The sequence below is a fragment of the Coptis chinensis genome, chromosome 7 (assembly GCF_015680905.1).
Source record: "Coptis chinensis isolate HL-2020 chromosome 7, ASM1568090v1, whole genome shotgun sequence".
Lineage (NCBI taxonomy): Eukaryota > Viridiplantae > Streptophyta > Magnoliopsida > Ranunculales > Ranunculaceae > Coptis > Coptis chinensis.
The window spans coordinates 51,583,190-51,602,227 of NC_141462.1; the positions used below are offsets into that span (position 1 = coordinate 51,583,190).

General features: G+C 35.3%; 1 protein-coding gene, 2 long non-coding RNA genes and 1 pseudogene across 4 annotated transcripts; 1 reads left to right on the forward strand and 3 right to left on the reverse strand.

Moving 5' to 3' along the window:
• Positions 1–1,592: 1,592 nt before the first annotated feature.
• Positions 1,593–2,987, forward strand: LOC147487850 (uncharacterized). The gene is made up of 2 exons (XR_015202040.1): positions 1,593–1,829; positions 2,450–2,987. It is a non-coding gene; the product is annotated as an uncharacterized LOC147487850 (long non-coding RNA).
• On the reverse strand, positions 2,846–5,092 carry LOC147487851 (cyanate hydratase-like). Its single transcript, XM_086572518.1, has 4 exons — positions 4,570–5,092; positions 4,397–4,468; positions 3,515–3,623; positions 2,846–3,087 (listed from the first exon to the last, which is right to left on the reverse strand). Exons 1-4 carry the CDS (start codon positions 4,836–4,838, stop codon positions 3,043–3,045), a joined length of 495 nt encoding a protein of 164 aa, XP_086428644.1. The 5' UTR covers positions 4,839–5,092; the 3' UTR covers positions 2,846–3,042.
• Positions 5,093–5,873: 781 nt separating this feature from the next.
• Positions 5,874–8,594, reverse strand: LOC147487852 (plastidial pyruvate kinase 4, chloroplastic-like; annotated as a pseudogene). Its single transcript, XR_015202802.1, has 2 exons — positions 6,956–8,594; positions 5,874–6,363 (listed from the first exon to the last, which is right to left on the reverse strand). The product of XR_015202802.1 is annotated as a plastidial pyruvate kinase 4, chloroplastic-like (transcript).
• Positions 8,595–11,185: 2,591 nt separating this feature from the next.
• Positions 11,186–12,050, reverse strand: LOC147487853 (uncharacterized). The gene is made up of 3 exons (XR_015203248.1): positions 12,008–12,050; positions 11,759–11,871; positions 11,186–11,285 (listed from the first exon to the last, which is right to left on the reverse strand). It is a non-coding gene; the product is annotated as an uncharacterized LOC147487853 (long non-coding RNA).
• Between the last annotated feature and the right edge of the window lie 6,988 nt (positions 12,051–19,038).

Sequence of the window (19,038 nt, forward strand, 5' to 3'; positions counted from 1 at the left end):
AACATGTCTTCAACCTAATACAAAACCTAATATAATACATATACAAATGTTATCGATCATCTATGCAAAGAGGCCTCTTAGGCATATACTACCATCAAATGACGTTTTATTTATTCCTTTTTACACCAAAAGGTGCTAGAATTGGATCTAGATGGACTCAAACCATCGCTCACTCATTTAATGAGTGCTCTTCCATTTTTAGTTTATGGATCCTTCAGAAAACTACGGTTTGTCAAAAAAAAAAACAACAACAACAACGCATACCCAATGCTCGGAGAAAGAATCACAAATACAAACAATGTCTCGCATAATACCCCCTTTGAAACTTGATGCAACCTCGTAAGGAGGCATGGTGTTATTCATGTCATTGCACAAAGCGCATTAGACAAGGTAAAGATATCTTCATAACATCATATGATTTCTCTTTTGAATTGTAAATGCTTACATCGTTTTGTAGGAGAACCATTGTATCTTCTATTAATCTAAGATAGTAACAAGCTTCACCCAATACCAAATACCGCATTGCATAGGGATAGTGAGATACCATTTATTCCAATAATCCTCCAAATCAATCCACATAAATCACAATTGCTAAAGAAATTGAGATGAATAATTTACCCCATCGACCTTCTTTATCATATTGTTTACAAAGTCCAACCATAACTTTTTCTTCATATCGTAAAAACAAAAAGCATTTGAGTGAAGATCGCTATCATCGATGAATCGGTTGACGAAAAGAATTTTCGTAAAGAAGCTTCACTCTTTCTCTCGAAATCTCTTGTTAACTACTATTGTCTAAAGAAGTAGTCAATTCTTCATCATACACCATTTTATAGCTAAGAACGTATTCCTAAAGCATATTAGCCACTTCCTTAATTCGAAGAAGTGTTCTAGAATTGAGTTCCAATGCTACTTCATATCTAGGCGAAAGTGCAAGTCCGCAACAATAAGATTAAGTATTGTAACCATCTCTAATTGATCTTGTGTTGCAATAAGAGCTCTTGCATCTTTGACATTTCTATCTAGATCTTATTCACATCATAACAAACAAGAAAAATTTTGTTTCTTAAGTATTTGAAGCTTAACAAAGCCAAACGTACACTGTACCTTAACAAAATCAAGCTTAAAACTTAAAAATGAAGAACACCAATTCTCATTTACACATTAAATCAAAAGCCCAACATCATAAAAATCTAACCTTTTTCTTGCTAAGCCACTAGTGATTCCTTTCTTCATTACCCAAACATGGATAACAAATTTATGTTACCCAAACTTTTCAATTGATGAAATCACATATCACGATCTCAAACTCAATAAAAGAGAGATTTTTCGAAGACAAACTACAATAAAAACTAAACAGAGAAGAAAAGGGTAAATTTGGTATTAGAAGAAGCTAAAGGAGGTGATCTAATTGGGTCAATGACCTTATTCCATAATTTTAACGTGCGGAAACTTTTAATTCACAACTTAAAAAAAGGGGTGGGCTTTAGCCGTAATTCAAAAAGTCAATGGGTTTTAAGTTAATAAAGACTCAAATCAGGGTTTTTACCCCAGTTTTATGAAAAAGTATTATACATTATTCTGAACTCAAACCAATATTTCCGTAGATATTGGCTTCAGCTGGCGGAAGCCCTCTAAGCCTTTGTGCAACCATACATGCCTCCAGGTTCGCCGCCAATATACTTTGTACCATACTACCATACGGCCTAATGGTGCACGCAAGGGCGGCAAGGCCAGGTTGGACAGATTGCCTCGAATAACGCTTCAGAAACCAAATGAACATGATTTTTTTTTTGCTGAAGATCACTAATTTGGTGATCACCAAAAAGGTCAGAGACTCATTTACATTTTGCGTTGAGCTGATTATATCCGTCTGATTTTTTATATATCAGCCATATGTCAAAAATTAGCGGTCCAATATGCGTCTATCTGGATAAATAAGCCTTTAGGTTCAATATACTTACTGTAGAACAGCAGTGTAATTATGCTTCTCGGATGAGATAAATGCAAAATGTGGTTCACAGATGAGAAAATTACTTTGGCCGCCCAGGATGTTATTGTTATTGTTATGTTTTGTTTTTTTTTTTAATTTTGTTTTTTTTAAGAAATTATAGGGTTAAGGATACCCCAGCCTATATTAATGAATCCTGTCATAAATACAACCAGCTGCATCTTCTTCCACTATGCTTTGCAAGCATTTATTCAGTGGAGGAATAAAATACATTGCAACATCATCTTTTACATTCGATAATTTAGCTAACAGGTCTGCTGTCCTATTAGTTTCTCTGAAACCATGGTGTATGCTGCAAGAGATGAATAAGCCCATCCTTCTCCTAATAGATTCTCTAATGTTATTGTTCTTTCATATGACTATGAAGTAACTATCTATTTAGTCAATAATCTTCCTGATCCCTCGAGTATACTGCACTTTTGTTATGTGCATTAGCAGCAACAGGTTGGTACTAGTAGGTGGAAGGTGGAGAGATGGAAGGTAACGGTTTTGTTAAAAGAAAAGGTGAGCAGCCCGTATCACTATTAGAGCCTGCTTGTTTGCTCCAGAAGATGGCAGACCCTGGTGAAGTGTGGTGAATTTATGACGACCAAATTGAAAAAACAATTAAGCTCCGGAGCCATCCAGGTGAAAATTTATATAGGCCTAAATATGTATTGGTGAATTTTATTTAAACCTTCGAGGTCCTTTGGAAAAAAAATCTGTGCAAGTTGCCATCCCATGCAAATCTGTTTAGATCAAACAAATGAGGCAACGGCGAATGCTTCATTATTCCAGCCCATGCTGGCTTGTTTATGTGTACCTTACCTAGATCTTACAATAAGTCAGAATGCGTGTTCATTAGGATGATCACCCTCCTAGCTATTATTCATGTTTATAATACGTACCTAGTAACACATCGCAATATGCTTCTCACATGACGATTCACCACGAGTAGATTGTTAAAAGATCCAGGTGAAATCAATAAAAAGAAAAAGAGACATTATTACAGAAACAGCTTCACATCTGCTCATCCCTTAAATTGCTTCCTGTTACTGTTCATTCCGCTTTGATGTTGATACCATGTGCTCAGAAATCTGTAAAAAGAAAAGGCAAGTAACAATGCGAGCGAGCGAGCACACACACACACAAGAAATACATCTGAAATTCTGATGGAAGTTTAGGACCTGGTTTACATATACAATGGGAAAACAACTCCAAGGATGGAAAGTCGACAAAATGATTGGCACAAATTCTGCACCAGCTAGGTTTGGGGCTAGTTAGAAGATGCTATAAGCCTTTCCCTACCTAATGACAATTCACAACCAAATGAGCAAATGCATGGAACACTTGGCCGCATTCTTTGCCCCGCAGGTTCTAATGCGTATACCATTTTTTTCCCGATAGGTTTACAACATAACACTAGCCTATAAAATGTCGTTATCAATCTATGTTCTTTATACAACTTCGGATGAAGCAAACCAATTGCTCCTAATTGTAATGTGCAACTACGAAAGTACTAACCTGTTCAGTATAAGGCAAGAATTTCCCATCAAATGTGATGACAACACGATCCTTCCCATCAACACCTTTAACTTTGTCAACAGAACAGTAAAAGTCTATAGCAGACATTCTGCAGCATAAGGAAAAATCGATTTACAGTTTGACATACCGAAAGAAAAGTTTAGTGTAGAATTGCCGAACCAACAAAATAGGCTAAAATCATATGGAAATATAGGCCAAAATAATATAGAAATAAAGCAAAAATCAGGAAGTGCATCATGGTTTGTTTCTGTTGGGATGTGGAATCAGCCTCTGGTATCAAACAGTTCCCTGGAATTTTCATGTTGATGCAGTCTCAGGGGATAATTAAGTGAAAAAGGTTAAACTTCTATATACTGCACCTTTTGTGTGTTGGTTGTATGGAAATCCAAATCATTTGAATCCCTTCTCGTTAGGCATGAGAGAATCCACATATATAGCCCCTTACTCAACTTTAAATGCCCAATTGCTTCTCTCTCTTTTTTTCCTTTCCCTTTCAATGCTCTTTTCCTTTCAAGAGATTTACTGTGTTTCTTAAAAGGTTGTACAAGAGAACTGTAATATTCAAGTAGCGATGTCAACTAGGTTATTTCTCTTAATTAAATTCTCTCATATCATTCTCTTCGGGATTTCACACTCCCTGTGTTCCAAATTCAATCAGAACTTGCAAATTATTTCATTCAAAATCGCCTACATCATTCAACGCCAAGATACCCCCCAACAAGTTCGTCAATTCATTACTCACTTTCAATTGGTAAAAGAAAAATAAATTGTACTTACTATCCATAAACACTAATTAAAAATATGAATTAGAATTAATAATTTCAGTTACAAGACTTTTGTAAGAGGAAAAAACAAACTTACATTCCATCACCAAACTGTTCATTTATAATATCCTTGATGCTCTCCCCAAAATGCATAACTGCTTCATTCAATCTAAAAACAATTAATTTAAAACAAACCCATTAGTCATCAACATTCAACACACACAGAAAAAAAGGGTCCAAACTCAACAAACTTAAAAAAGTGCAAAATACCTATAAATAGCAGGTTCTTGGATAAGATTTGGGTCATAAGACCTCATAGGAGGCTTCATCATTTCATCAACAAGTTCATCAGACAAGTGGGGCAGAGCTGCTTTTAGTTTAGAAGCAGTTTCAGGTGTTAGAATAGCTTGTCTTCTCAAGAGCTGTGCAACATAAACATTTGTTAAACCAGTTTCTTTTGCAATTTCATTGAATGTTTTGCCTGCCTTTCTTTTCGCTGATAAGAACTGGTTCACTATGATTGCTTTGCTCTGTTCCATTGTTTGCTTGAAATGTTTCTGGGCAGTGAAGAGCTGCAGTCGAAAGCCTTTTTATAAGCTCCACACTTGTTGTCCAAGTCCAAAAGTATGTGATGGCTTTTGCAAAAGGTGTCAGTTTGATGATAATTGAGACCCAAATTATGGGCCTAGTTGTTGCCTTAGGGTGTACCTTGCCCAACAAGTATAGGTTTCCCGGAAATGGTCGCCGGCGGCTGTTGGACTTGTTCAAGTGAATCTAGATCAGTGTTAATAGTAAATAAATTTTCAATTACTCAAATTCAGTTGGACTAGAGTGGAGTTAGTTGTTAGAAGTAAATCAATTATGTTTCTTTTCATAAAAATTTCATTCCCTTGTTGAAGGATCTATTGCAATTTTAACCTGGTTCTTCAACATGGTGAATGTGCATCTGAGCCTTCTTTGCTTTAATTTTTGTTCTCTTTCTTTCACTTAGCTTAATTTCCATGGGCTTTTAGGGTTTTAGCTTTTATTCATGCATACTAAAATTGAGTATTCATAGGTGGCATAAAAATCGTAGGTCGCTCTAGAAGAGATTAGCAGAGCATATTCTCAACCAGCAAATACTCCATCTTTTCTACAACTTACCCTTCCTCATTACTCTAATATATCTACTATCTAGTCTATTACCACTTTTGTAACCTAATCATAAGTTCATTTCCTCTTCATTTTTCATCTACTTAACCATTCAAATTATCCTATTTTCTACACAGACAATTACATATTTCCTTTTCATAATAATATATCTATTGCAACTTCCAGTCCAGTTCTACGCTAAACCCTCACACCCTGTAAGTAACCAACTCATTCAAAGATAAAAAAACCAGTCAAGCTATATCGTAAGCTTAATAACACCTTATCAAGCGACTATTTAGTTTTGTTTTTGTGTTATAATAATCTATCCTCTCATTTGGTTTGGTTTTTGTTGGCAATGATTAATTATTCCAGTATTTAATACACATACCAGGATCAAATTGTCAATAAATCTGCTTAACATTGGTTTGGTTTGTAAGAAATAATTACGTGTAAAAAGTTTCTGCATTTTCCATTAAAAATGGGAAACAAAAGGAATTTTGTGTGGAAATGTTCACATTCTGAACTCAATCAATTTTTCATCAAAAAAGGGTAAGTGCTGTCAAAATACGTACAATAGTTATTCAGGAAAAAATAAAAAAAGCTCGAAAGACCACTTTTCTGAAGCCGACCAATTCATGTTTGTTGAAGTACGTTTACTTGCCGAATAATTCTTTGATGTTAATTTGCTTGCCTCCTAATCCTTCCATCTCTCTTTTTTTCGATAAACCCTTCTAATCCTTCCCTCTTTTGTACATAGGCCTAAGCAAATGAGTCATCTAATCACGCTAAGGACTATATTACAATACATTACTGGAGAGCACCAAAGGCTTAAGCTCTGGCTTCATCTTTTTAGAATTGATTCGAACCATGGAATCCAATGTTGAAACTGCTTCAGCTAAATACTTCCCTTTGTTCAACATAATGCAACTTGCCCTGTTAATCCAAAGAGAATATTTGTCAAATTCTGACCAAACCTAATCTGAGACTAAATAGTAAATGAAATATGCATTATTAATATTTAGACCTTTTGTTTTCTTGAGGTTTTTGTACCAAGGTGACAAGGTTTAAGGAACATGGTTTGGTAGTCCGGTAGAGAAGTAACATACTGGGAATGAAACTGTTATATATCAGAAGCATCTCATAGCTTCCATTTTATTTTCATGGTCAATTTTGGGTTAAATGGGAAACATTAGGGCGTTAGACAAAGGTTTTATTTCACCCATAAAAATAAATAACGGACGTCATTACTATTTACTAGTCTAGAATATGTTGTTTCAGCAAAGAGATCATTCTAATACCATTCCATACCCCCAACCAGAATAAGATCTCGAACGACTCACACTTAAGGAAACCGGAATTTCAACCAATCAGAAGTTCATAGACTAGTTGGCACTGAAGGATTTAGCTGGTAACTTATGTTTTAAATGTCACCGCAATTTCCAAATTTTACAGACAAGATGATTTAAATATACGATAATGGAGTGTTAATAACTTAAAAAAGAAAGCAAGGAAAAGCACCAATTACCTCCTTCCATTGGCCACATCTGTAATTTCAGCTCTAGTAGGCAGACCTGACTTGACAAGTGACTCCAAAACCTGTGTTGCCCAGATGACTGGAATGTGAGCAGCTCCACATATAGATATAATTTCTTCTTGAATGTCTGCTAGCCTTACCCATCCACATTCTACAGCAAGATCACCTCTGGCAATCATAATCCCCAAGGGATTAGGAGACCGCATTGCCTGCAGCAACAAAAGGGGCAATTTCTCAAATGCACTCTGGGTCTCAATCTTCAATACAACCCCCAAGTTCCTAAACTTCCACTTCTCCAATTCTTTCTGTAGAACAACAATATCATGAACATCTCGCACAAATGATACCCCAACCATGTCTGCTTGAGCAGCAACAAATTCAAGATCCATAAGATCCTTTGACGTGAGGCCTTCAAACCTAATTTAGCCCTCAGGGATGTTAATAGATTTTCCAGACCCAAGTTTTGATCCTTTTTTATGACTTGCAACGAGTAATTGAAACAATAATCTCTGAGATACTGGTTCCTTGGATTATTCCCCAAATCCTCCCATCATCAAATGCTATGGGTTCACCAGGCTTGACTGAATCAAAAAGATGGCTGGAGGGACAGGTTACCCTTGGACCATTAACCATGGACTCACTTGAATCATGCTTCAAGGCCAAGCAAGGATCTCGTGGAAATAGTAAGCAAGTCCCCAACTCTCAACCTTACAAATTCTTCTGTGCTGGGAACCTCTACTACATGTCCAACTAAGTTCCTTCCTTTCTTTCCCTTCATAAACACCGATGTTCCTGATTCTACGTAAGTAGTTCTCAAACATTCGCCACAAAGCCAATACCAGAAAAACTGGAATTCTTTTGGTAATCTTTAGCATTCTTCGCTTTTCCCCTGGCATCGCATAACCTCAGAACACTACCCACTTCGAGCCTACTCAGAAGTTGTTGGTTATCTATGAAAAGAACTGCATCTGGAGACAAGTGTGCAGGCGGGGTCCTGATCCTGTGTGAGACAACCAACTTGAGCAGCCAAAAACTACGCTTCCACTAGCATCCCTCTTAGGGAGATATTTTCATCACAGAAGGACCAGTTTTCATGGAACCAGTCCTAAGCTTTGGTCCAGCTAAATCCATAAGAACCGACACAAGGTTTCTCCAGCATCTGGGAGATTCTCTTTGCCCTTCTGATAACTTCACTCCAAACACTTGGGTCACCATATGCACAATTGATAATGATAATGGTGGCACCTGCCTTCAGAAGATCACTTAGAAGCATGTCATTCTCAGTAGCTTCTTTGCCAACTGTTACCATAATGTGGGTGGATTTTTCATCTCGAAGTGGACCTAATAATGTCTCTATATGAGACGATGCCTTCTTCCTAAATGTATTTATGGTGAATTCTCCCTTGTCTTTTTGGTTTGAATATTCCCAAGTGGCTTTAGTATCCCCCATTATATCAAGATCAGGAGTTGTGGGATTGCCATTGACTTTGCTGTTAAGAGAGTCAGAATGTGTTTCCAACATCTGAATGGCCGCAGTAATGCTTGCAAGAACGTAAGGGTTGATGTTGTCCAAATTCAGAAGGCCAGAGAACAAAAGTTCATCTACAATCTCTATCAACTCTAAACTCATCTAACTCATAGAGAATGCACCTTATACGGTCGGTATACCATAGTAGTCACGCCAAGTGTGACAGTCATGCAACGCGGAAATTAGAGAAATGTTACTAATTAACCAAACCACATGAGTGGACATGTCATAGAAACCAGTGGATTATATAATTTAGCACTTTGTCAAAATGCATTGTTGATTTGCGTAATAGACTAATAATATATGTCATAAGCATAATCCTTGTATGCAGGAATAATAATTCCCCATATTTGTCTTCTAGTGGTTCCTCTTGAGGTGTCTATGTAACAATAGTCAAACTGGCTTCTTAGGATAGTTCACCTGAACATGACCTATAGGCCACAAGTATAGTATTTAATAATTTCTTTAAAAATTGTGGAACCTCTCAAACATGGCATGGAGGAAAGATAGCTCATTTTTCTCAGACCGACATGCAGATCTATAAGTTTCCTCCAATGTATTATCCCAACATGGATCGAAATCATGGCGAATGTCTCTACTAAAGACCATGTAAATGATGTCGAATCTTGGACTTCCCGCCCTTTTGGAAGGTGCATCGTGATTGTGGAATAGTAAAACAACTTCGATAATATGCTCTTGCACAGACTTGAACTCCTGTTTAAATCTTGCAACTTCTCATACAATTGCAGAACATAATTAATAGGCACAAATTTAGTAACCAAAGCTTCTTTCATATTGTGCCCATATAATGACTTGACCCAAATTCTGATGTTATGCCGTTGTTAAAATTGTCCACCAAAAATCAAATAAAACCTCAAAGAATCTGGCAGTAACCTGAACAACTTCGATCATCCGACATATATTGATATACAAACACATTCTCCAATTTGGCAATCCATCCAAAACACACCTCAAGTTCAGTATACCTTGTAAGCTCTGGAATATCAATTTTTAAACTTGAATTCACACTCATTCAGTGGAGGAGGCGATGCAATGAAATTGAAGGAAGTGAATTATCTATGACGGTCGTTCCTACTTACCAACAAATTTTGCTATTGGGTAAGCGTGTATCAAGAGAAATCGTAATCTACTTTCATCGGGTTAGCCTCTTGTGGCTATGTTTTTCGTTTGAATTTGTTTCTTTGTAATGGTAGGCTTTCTCGGCTTACTTTCTTTTCACTTTTAATGAGATTTCAACTATACCGAGCAAAAAAATAATAATCATCCAAAGCAATAAACTTCTCATCATAACCAGATATCTTTTTCGTTATATCATGCACACTCTAATGCTTCAAACTACAAGTTAGGTTCCATGATTGTAGTAGCGATAAGAACTTTTTCTTTCAATTGGACTGGAAAAAAGAATGGACTGATCTTGTACTAAATAATACTGAAAAAACATGAGCCTATGATTGTAATCTGATTTACGGGCTGAGAATGTTTAATGAATTGTTTGGATTGGGTGATCTGTTTAGAATAAAAACTAATGGACTGAACTAGGTATCCTATGGACTCGTCTGGAGGGACTGGTATGGGCTTATAACTAAATTATATAAACTGGGCCTCATTGGAATTCTAATGGGATGCTAAAATTATAACTAATGGGATAACTGAAATTTAATACTGGAATTCTAGAGGTGGGATGCTAAAAGTACTGACTGAACTAATTACTGGGCTGGACTTGGCTTGGTGGTTTTAAAAGCGTGTTAACTGATTTGTATATTTATGAGATAAACACCAATGACAATGAGAAACTAATTGGAGAGATTATAGGGAACAGTAAAGTGTGGTGTAGAATCTGAGGAGACTAGAAGGGGAAAAATAAATAAATAAGCGAAAGAACTATCACTCACTGTGGGGTTAAAAAGATGGTAGTGGTGACATTGTCTTTTTCTGATTTTTTTCATTTTTTTTTTTTCTTTTGTTTTTGCGACTTAAGTTCCTTTCTTCTTCTTCTCTCTAATTTTCTAATTTTCTGGTGGAAGTTGCAATGGTTGAAAGTCTAAAATGGTAAAACCATGATGGATTGGTGAAATGAGTTGCGGAAGCTGGTTTTTTTCTCTCAATACCAGAACTTCAATGGCGTTGAAGCCTTGAACCTAGCTCTTGATACCAAATTGATTACTTTTCGCAGTTTGCAAAGAAACGAATGCAACACATTCTCAAAGAAAACTAAAACCCAATATTCAATTTAATCCAAAAAAATAACAAAGGCCTACAACTCCTTAAATGGGAAAACTACTTGACACAACTTCTAATTGATTAGAACTCTCTACAAACCGAAACTAACTAAACCCTAAAAAATAATCCCAAAATACCAACTAAACCAATTGGAACTGGCTGAGGGGTGTAGACTCCTAGATAATATCACATTGACTCTAACCATGCCAACCGTTCTGCTTATATTTCTCCATGGATAAGTTTCAAATTTGCAATTCAAACAAATACGCCATAGTTAAAAGAAGATGAAATATATTTCACTTTTTGTGTTAATTATTCGATATATTTTTCCTTTAAATTTAATATCTGAACATTCTTTAAGAAATGTCATAAGCGTTCAATTAATTAATATATTAAACACTAAAATTAATCAACATTTAAAAAGGGAAAAGGAAAAGAGTTCCTCGGATATACCAAACATTTGGATGTGGAGCCGTACACTGTAAATCATTCCTAAGGCTAGCATTAGCTTGAATAATCGTTCTTAATTTAGATGTCACGTCATTCTCATTACTGCAAGAACAGAACCACATACACTTTTATGAATTATATATTTAGAACTATACTGCTAACAACTATGTTTAGAAAAGTGAGAATGGAGATCTAGTAACATCAGCAGAAAATTGGAAAATGAAAAGAACTATATTCCAGTATCAACAAACTACAGGAGATCGATGGCTTGACATTTAGGCTTTGGTCTTCACTAGCTGGGAATAATTATAGTGAGCTTGTGTGGCACTTCCACATTTATAAACTTTTTGCCACTAGGAGAGAGAGAGTCTTCCAGAAGACTTCTCTCTCTTTTACTAAAAAATACAGATACATGTAGATTGTTCTAGTATATTCTTCCTTCTTGCTGTTTATTCTCTTTTTATTAATAGACCTTATCCTGTATACTTCTTCCTTTTAATCAATAGATGCTAATTTTTTGACCAAATAACATATTTAGGAGACATAATAACACGAGATATTAACATTGAAACAACCTATTTTGTCCACCATCCATAATGACGGAAGGACGGATTGGTATAGGTGGCACTGGAATATCTGTTATGATGAGTTTCTCAGGCCTATCTGAAAGATATAGCACTTCACAGTCCTGTAACCCAACAAAAAGAAGGAATGTTATTTAAGAATAGACTGTACAACAAAAGAGAATGTTTGCCCAACGTATTACATATTTATTCTTCACTTTTTGAGAAAAACAATTAATTCCAGGGTTTCAAAGAATCTACCTCATCCAACATCTTTTTAAAAGAGCAAGAACTCTGACAGGGTAGAAATTCTTCGCAGTATTTGCAGCTTTCCAATAATGAATGATACATAACACAGAGTTTTCTTTTTTTTTTTCACCATCCCTACATTACAATGGCAATGTTAGTAAATCACAAACTAAAAAGAAAAATTATATCTAAACAGGAAGTGTAAGTACTAAGTCCCATGTGACTTTACAAATAAAAGAGCATGGCAGCCCAAATTTTTAGGCTGGTTAAGCTGCTTTTCTAAGCATCAAAATATCAAGCCTATGACAAGAAAAACTGGAAAAGCATCAATATAGGGTGGGACATCAAACCTATAAACTGAGTGTAACCTTTTATTTCCACAACTATTTATTACATAATAATGAGTGAAATTCCTTGAGGGTAAAGTGTGTGGGGCCCTAGTAACACTTGATAAGCTGGTACAATAATGACCATGCAAAACTCAAGGTGTTCTCATGTGACAGTAGAAAATACAATCCACCTATCCTTTGAACATTAATACACTTAGAAGGTACAGAACAGAATGATACAATGGATAAAAATTCAGAGAACTGTGCTACCAACTGACCATGACTGGAGTGCATAATCAATAGATGTAGAATCAATCAATCAAAGAATATTCTACTAAAAATACATTGTATTGGCTATGAACCAAAAGGAACAACAGGCGATCTAAAAAACGGTTCAAAGGATGACGGCCAACTACTGATATGGCTGAAGAAACATATAAAAATGAAATCTACAATGCAAAATTGACACTCTTAAAGACACTCACAAAACAAGAAGCATCACAGAAAGCGTAGGACACAACATACATCTTCAACAGGAGCAGCTCATAAAGTGTGCATGCAACCACCCGAACAGGACGAAGTGAAGATTAACAGTGATGGGAGCAAGAAGATACTGAGCAGGTTATGGGATTTAAAGAAACTGAAGGTGATTTTAAGAAACTGAAGGTGATGCCCAATGTTCGTATACAGATACAGCCTAGGGGACAACTGGACTAGCAACTCAGTGCTGAGAACTACAAGCAACACAATCAAACTAGAGCTATGCTCTACGGAAAAGGACCCAACAGGGTGAGATAGCATAAGATTCTCTCAGGGCAAGGCAATTCTGATTAGTAACAGCAACGAGACAATACCCTGGACCAACCCAAACAAAAATTACATAAGTGACTTGAGAAATCAACTGGAAAGATTATATTTCTAGATTTTAGCAGAAGCTTGAAGAATGCAACGCAACAGAGCTGCAGACTGATTGGCATTGCCTAAAGAACCACCTAAATGCAGCTTCTTCTTACCTCTTTTCGACTCAACCCTCTACAAATTTACACTCAAAAAACTATGTAATATATCATAGAGGATAAGCCTGGTTTCAAAACATACTAAGGAGTGGAATTTAAAATTATGACCAACAGATGTAAAACTCATTTGTTGATCAATATAATTGAAATGCCACTTTTGCTTTTTTCACGACCAAACAAAAACCACTCCAGTTTGATCCAGAAACCTAACTGCCACAACCTTCTCAGAAACCCCATCAACTTCTTCTTCATTCTTCAACCACTCAATTGATTTCGTCGATGAAGTATAGTATCACCATGAACATGAAATCAGTGTCACCAATTTAAATATTGAAAACGGGTTTTGGAATATATGCATAGGCAGAGAGGAGAGACAAATGGGAACCAGAGAAAGGGGATGAACGTGTGCAAAGATCTCTGAATTCATTGTTTCCAACCATTAGAAAGAGGGACAGATGGAGGAAGATAATAAACAAAAAATTCTGGATTGCAGTGTTTCCTTATACAATTCTTTTGGCTTTGCTCCGTTTTGTGCAGAAGAGACACCATAGAAAGATGTAGAAGGAAAGATCCTTTCACACACAAAAACAAAAACCCAATAAATTCAACCAAGCACATCTTCTTAAGTTGTATTAAAACCTCATGTGAAAAGTAAAGAGCACAACAAATCGCAGCCTTAGCATAGCCACTAGCATATAGTAATTTTTTCTAAAATAGAAGCTGCTATTTCATTCTTAGTGATCCAGCAAGTAAAGAATAGTAATTACAAAAAACAACAGCACATATTTTTAACACAATGAATGAGAAGCCACTGCACACAATGCAACTTTATAAGAGCAAAATGCAACACAGATATCGAAAGCATACCATTCACATATCCACAACGGGAGCAAGCCGGTTTACACTTTTTCAAGACTTGCTTTGCTAATCCATTCTTCTGCAAAGCCTCCATTCTTGATTCCGTGATTTTTTCAAATAATCTCTACGTGCTCGTTCTCTGTAAGAAGTATTCAAGACAAGACTGCATGTTGTTATAAAAAACAGTAAGCATCAAATGAATAAAAAAAAACACATGGGGCAAAAAGAACAGAAAACCATACCTTACAAATGCACTTCAAAATGTTTATAATAGAAGCAAAGTATCCAACATTGTATACAGGGAGGAAAGGCTCAAATATCCAAAGTGGCCAGGACATGATGTAAAATTCCCATGGCATGTTGAACATGTACCAGCCTTATTAGCAGGACCCATTCTAGAATCAAGTAAACCGTTATTTTTTGGTTTTCGAAACTCATCATATAAAGCACTTGAAAAAACTTGGCATTCAGCTGCTTTCCTCATTTCATCTCCAGAGAACATTGAGAAATTCACACTCTTACTGCCCAATACACATATACATAAAACAACAACAATTAAATAATAATAATAAAAACACAATACAATACAAAAATTATAAAGTTAAATTCTTTTTTACATTTTACGTGGACCAACGTCTTCGATATAAGGTTCTTTTGTGAACTGCAATCTGTCTTGAACAACCAACGCCATTATTTGGTGTGGAAAAATAATTGTGTAAATAAATAAATAATGGGTTTAGGGGAAAAGATTTGCGGCGGAGGGAGGGTTTGATGCGGGCTAAATCTATGCGTGGAGAAATGCATTTCGGCAAAAAAATATTCTTGTAGAGAATGGGCTTAAAGCCAACCAAGTTTTGTTCGCAATTTCCCAAAATTACACTCGATAAAAAAGGGAAACAATTTTTTCTAATTATATCAAAAGCCCATCCGGTCCATTTGTTGTAGAGAATATTAAACCCCAGTGTTCCTTAAACGTAAAAAGACAAACTTTTTCTAAAATCAAAAGCCCAGACATTTATGCAACATTCATGTTATCCTTAAACAAAAACAATATGTAAATTTTGAAACATTAGTTACCAAATTAAACCCAAATTCAAAATTTTGAAACTCTAGTTCTCCAAATTAAACCCAAATTTCGAAACCCTAACCCTAGTTCCCCAAATTAAACCCAAATTTCAAAACCCTAGTTCCCCAAATTAAACCCAAATTTCAAAATGAATAACCCTAATGAAGAAAAAATAAAAGATTCAAACGATAATGTGCAAGCAAACACAAGATCTACTACAAAAAAAAAAAAACAAGAGGGCAAAAATGTTAGATACCAAATTTCATTGATAGTTTCACAATTTTGATATATTAGGATTTTCATTTTATGAACAATTGGTTAAAGTGTGTTGAATGTATTCCCTACAACATGAGTGTTGCATTGAATATACTTGGATTTTCATTTGCACTGTCACTGACCACTGCAATATGGATGTTGCACTGTCAAATCCTAATGCGCAACATGGATATTGCATTGTTTAATCCCACTTTAATATGAGTATTTTGGGCCTAATGCAAACATGAGTGTTGTTTGAGGTTTAAATTGGTGATGTTTGTTTGAATTTTTGAGGCATGTTTTCCACTAAAACATCTATGTTGCTATAAAAAAAAAAAAAAACATTGAATGATGAATGTTGCAATGTGAATTGGTTGAAACAAGCTACTAATTCATTAGTTTTTTCAGTTACGCAAACAAGGAAGGTCAGCTAAATCTAAACTGAACCTTCCAAACAAACTAAAGATGCAACTACCGCCTTTAACGAGCAAAACCCAAAACGAAAAGGCAAAGAAAAGATATTGTTGGGTGCTTAGAAACATTAATACAACATGAATGTCAGACCGTTAACTCAGAAGTTATTTTGGTCTTGTTGTTAGCTAGCTAGCAGATCGTAGTTATTCGGTGGCGAGAAGTGTTGTCCCCTCTGCCTACACATTTTATGAAAAATTCTCGAGAGATTCGGGGATCATTGTTCGGTCTTGTTCTTCTTGGTGAATTGGCTAAGCATGTCGTTTCTAAAGGCACCAAGGCGGTTACCAAATTTACTAGTTCTTGAAGATATTTGTTTAGGGTTTGTTTTCAATGTTTCAATGTTTCAATGTTTCAATGTTTCGTCTTTTAGTATTTAGTATTAGAATGTTTCAATGTTAGTGGTGTCGATGTAATATATAGTTGATTTGGAACCTATGAATCGAGTTAGATCTTTTGTGAATGAAATTAGGGTTTCGTGTTCTCTATTTTGGTTGATTTCTTCGCTCGCTTTTACCTAGTTCAAATCGAGATAGTTATAAATGATGATGGTTGTGGATCTTGAATTGGAATGATGTCGAGTTAAAGAAAATGTTAGCATAATTGTAAAGTTTGGTTACTTTTTTATGCCTAAATTTTATGGAATTCAGTTTGGGCCAATGTTTAGGGTTCATTCGGTTCTTAGAGATGAAAAGGTTGGTAACCGAGGCTTGTTTTCGTCATTTCTTGAGAATTTGGTACCATAAATCCCATTTTTGTGTTTAGGTTCATTCTTGTGAATTGTGATTGTTGTTATGAATATGTAGTAAAGTTCGGACCTATATAGGATGACCTATAATCCCTACAATTTGTATCAGTAGACGTTGAATACCTCATTAGCCAATTGCTTCCTAAATTCCAAGTTTCTAATAAATGGGTTTAGCTTTGTCTACATTATGAGTACATGATTCCAAAGACAAAAACACCAAGTTTAAAAGGAAACATCAAACTATGTAGTTGTAGTACATAGCATGACACCTCGTAAAATGGAGAAGTCTCATTTAAAAGAGATAGGTTCAAGAAGTCTCACGACATTTATTTGCATGCAATATGAATGTTTCACTCTCATTACAATCGCAATATGAATGTTGCACTCTTAATTACGACACAACAGATCAAACATAAATGTTGACTCTCAATTACAACTGCAACATGAATGTTTCACTCTCAATTACGATCGTAACATGAATGTTGCACTATCAATTACAAATCAGAACATGAATGTTGCACTCAATCATTTTACAGCGGTTTTAAACATGAATGTTGCATCATCAATCGCTGCAACATGAATAATTTTATTGGACTATAAATTTCATTATAACAAATGAAAAATAAAACAAACCGACTAGCTTAATAATCTCAAATGAGTATCAACATTCCATAAAAGTATACAATGAATATCAATTTCTCATTAATAAATGTCAAAAGACTAAACTTAAAAATCCCAATTAAGACAACTAAAAACATATGGTTTGTCGAGAACATCAAAACTAATCATAGACTAACGAATCACACCGGTGCTTTCAATTCTTTTCTTATTGGGTCTACCGGGACCAATCTTTGACTACACGGATAAACCGCTAGTAGGAGAATAAGGCATCGCCTTAGCATAGAACCATTCGAATCGGCTTGATAGAATGTGAGTAGCATTGCCCAACGCGATCACCGTGTATATCCTTCATCAATGTAGCCATAAAAGGAATCACCCTTTACTACCAATACAAAGCGATAACATGTATGCAAAGGAAATTATCAATACTAATAGTTACAAGTACATGTTCTATTCATCAAATCAATTGAATGAATAACATCGCGAGTGAAAGAAATATCAAAGCATGTATGCAAAGGTGTTAGAATTGGATCCAGATGGACTCGAACCATCACTCTCTCATTTAATGAGTGCTCTTCCATTTTTAGCTTATGGATCCTTTGTAAAAACTACGGTTTGTCGGAAAAAAAAATAACAACAACAACTCACAATCCAATGCTCGTAAGAATCACAAATACAAACAATGTCTCTCGTATAATACCCCTTTGAAACTTGATGCAGACCTGGGAGGGGAGGCAAAGATGGTGTTATTCATGTCATTGCACAAAGTGGCATTAGACAAGGTAAAGATATCCTCATAACATCATATGATTTCTCTCGAATCAGTGGCGGCTTACTATTTGTAGGAGAACCATTGTGTCTTCTATTAATCCAAGATAGCAACAAGCTTCACCTAATACCAAATACATGCATTGCATAGGGATAGTGAGATACCATTTATTCCAATAATCCTCCAAATCAATCCACATAAATCACAATTACTAAAGAAATTGAGATGAATAATTTTCCCACATTGACCTTATTTATCATATTGTTTACAAAGCCCAACCATAACTTTTTCTTCATATCAAAAACAAAAAAGCATTTGAGTGGAGACTGTCTATCAGATGAATTGGTTGACGAAGAATTTTAAGAAAGAAGTTTCACTCTTTCTCTCGAAATCTCTTGTTAACTACTATTGTCTAAAGAAGTAAATTCTTCATCATACACCATTTTAAAGCTAATAACGTATTCATGGAGCATATTAGCCACTTCCTTAAATTGAAAGAAGTGTTCTAGAATTGAGTTCCAATGCTATTTCATATATAGGCGAAAGTGCAAGTCTTTCAATCAATAAGATTAGATCGTGTAACCATCTCTAATTGATCTTGTGTTGCAATAAGAGCTTTTGCATCTTTGACATTTCTATCTAGATCTGTTTCACATCAAAACAAACAATAAAATTTTCATTTCTTTAAGTATTTGAAGCTTAACAAAGCCAAATGTACACTATACCTTAACAAAACCAAGCTTAAAACTCAAAAATGAAGAACACCAATTCTCATTTACACATTAAATCAAAAGCCCAACATCATAAAAATCTAACCTTTTTCTTGCTAAGCCACTAGTGATTCCTTTTTCCATTACCCAAACATGGATAACAAATTTATATTATCCAAACATTTTCAATTCAAATTTAA

Excerpts from the sequence above, each read along its gene's own strand:
- LOC147487851 (XM_086572518.1), bottom strand. The coding sequence starts at position 4,838 with ATGGAACAGAGCAAAGCAATCATAGTGAACCAGTTCTTATCAGCGAAA. Across the intron at positions 4,469-4,569 it reads CAAGAACCTGCTATTTATAG|ATTGAATGAAGCAGTTATGC; the intron begins GTATTTTGCACT and ends AATTGTTTTTAG. Across the intron at positions 3,624-4,396 it reads GAACAGTTTGGTGATGGAAT|AATGTCTGCTATAGACTTTT; the intron begins GTAAGTTTGTTT and ends CTTATGCTGCAG.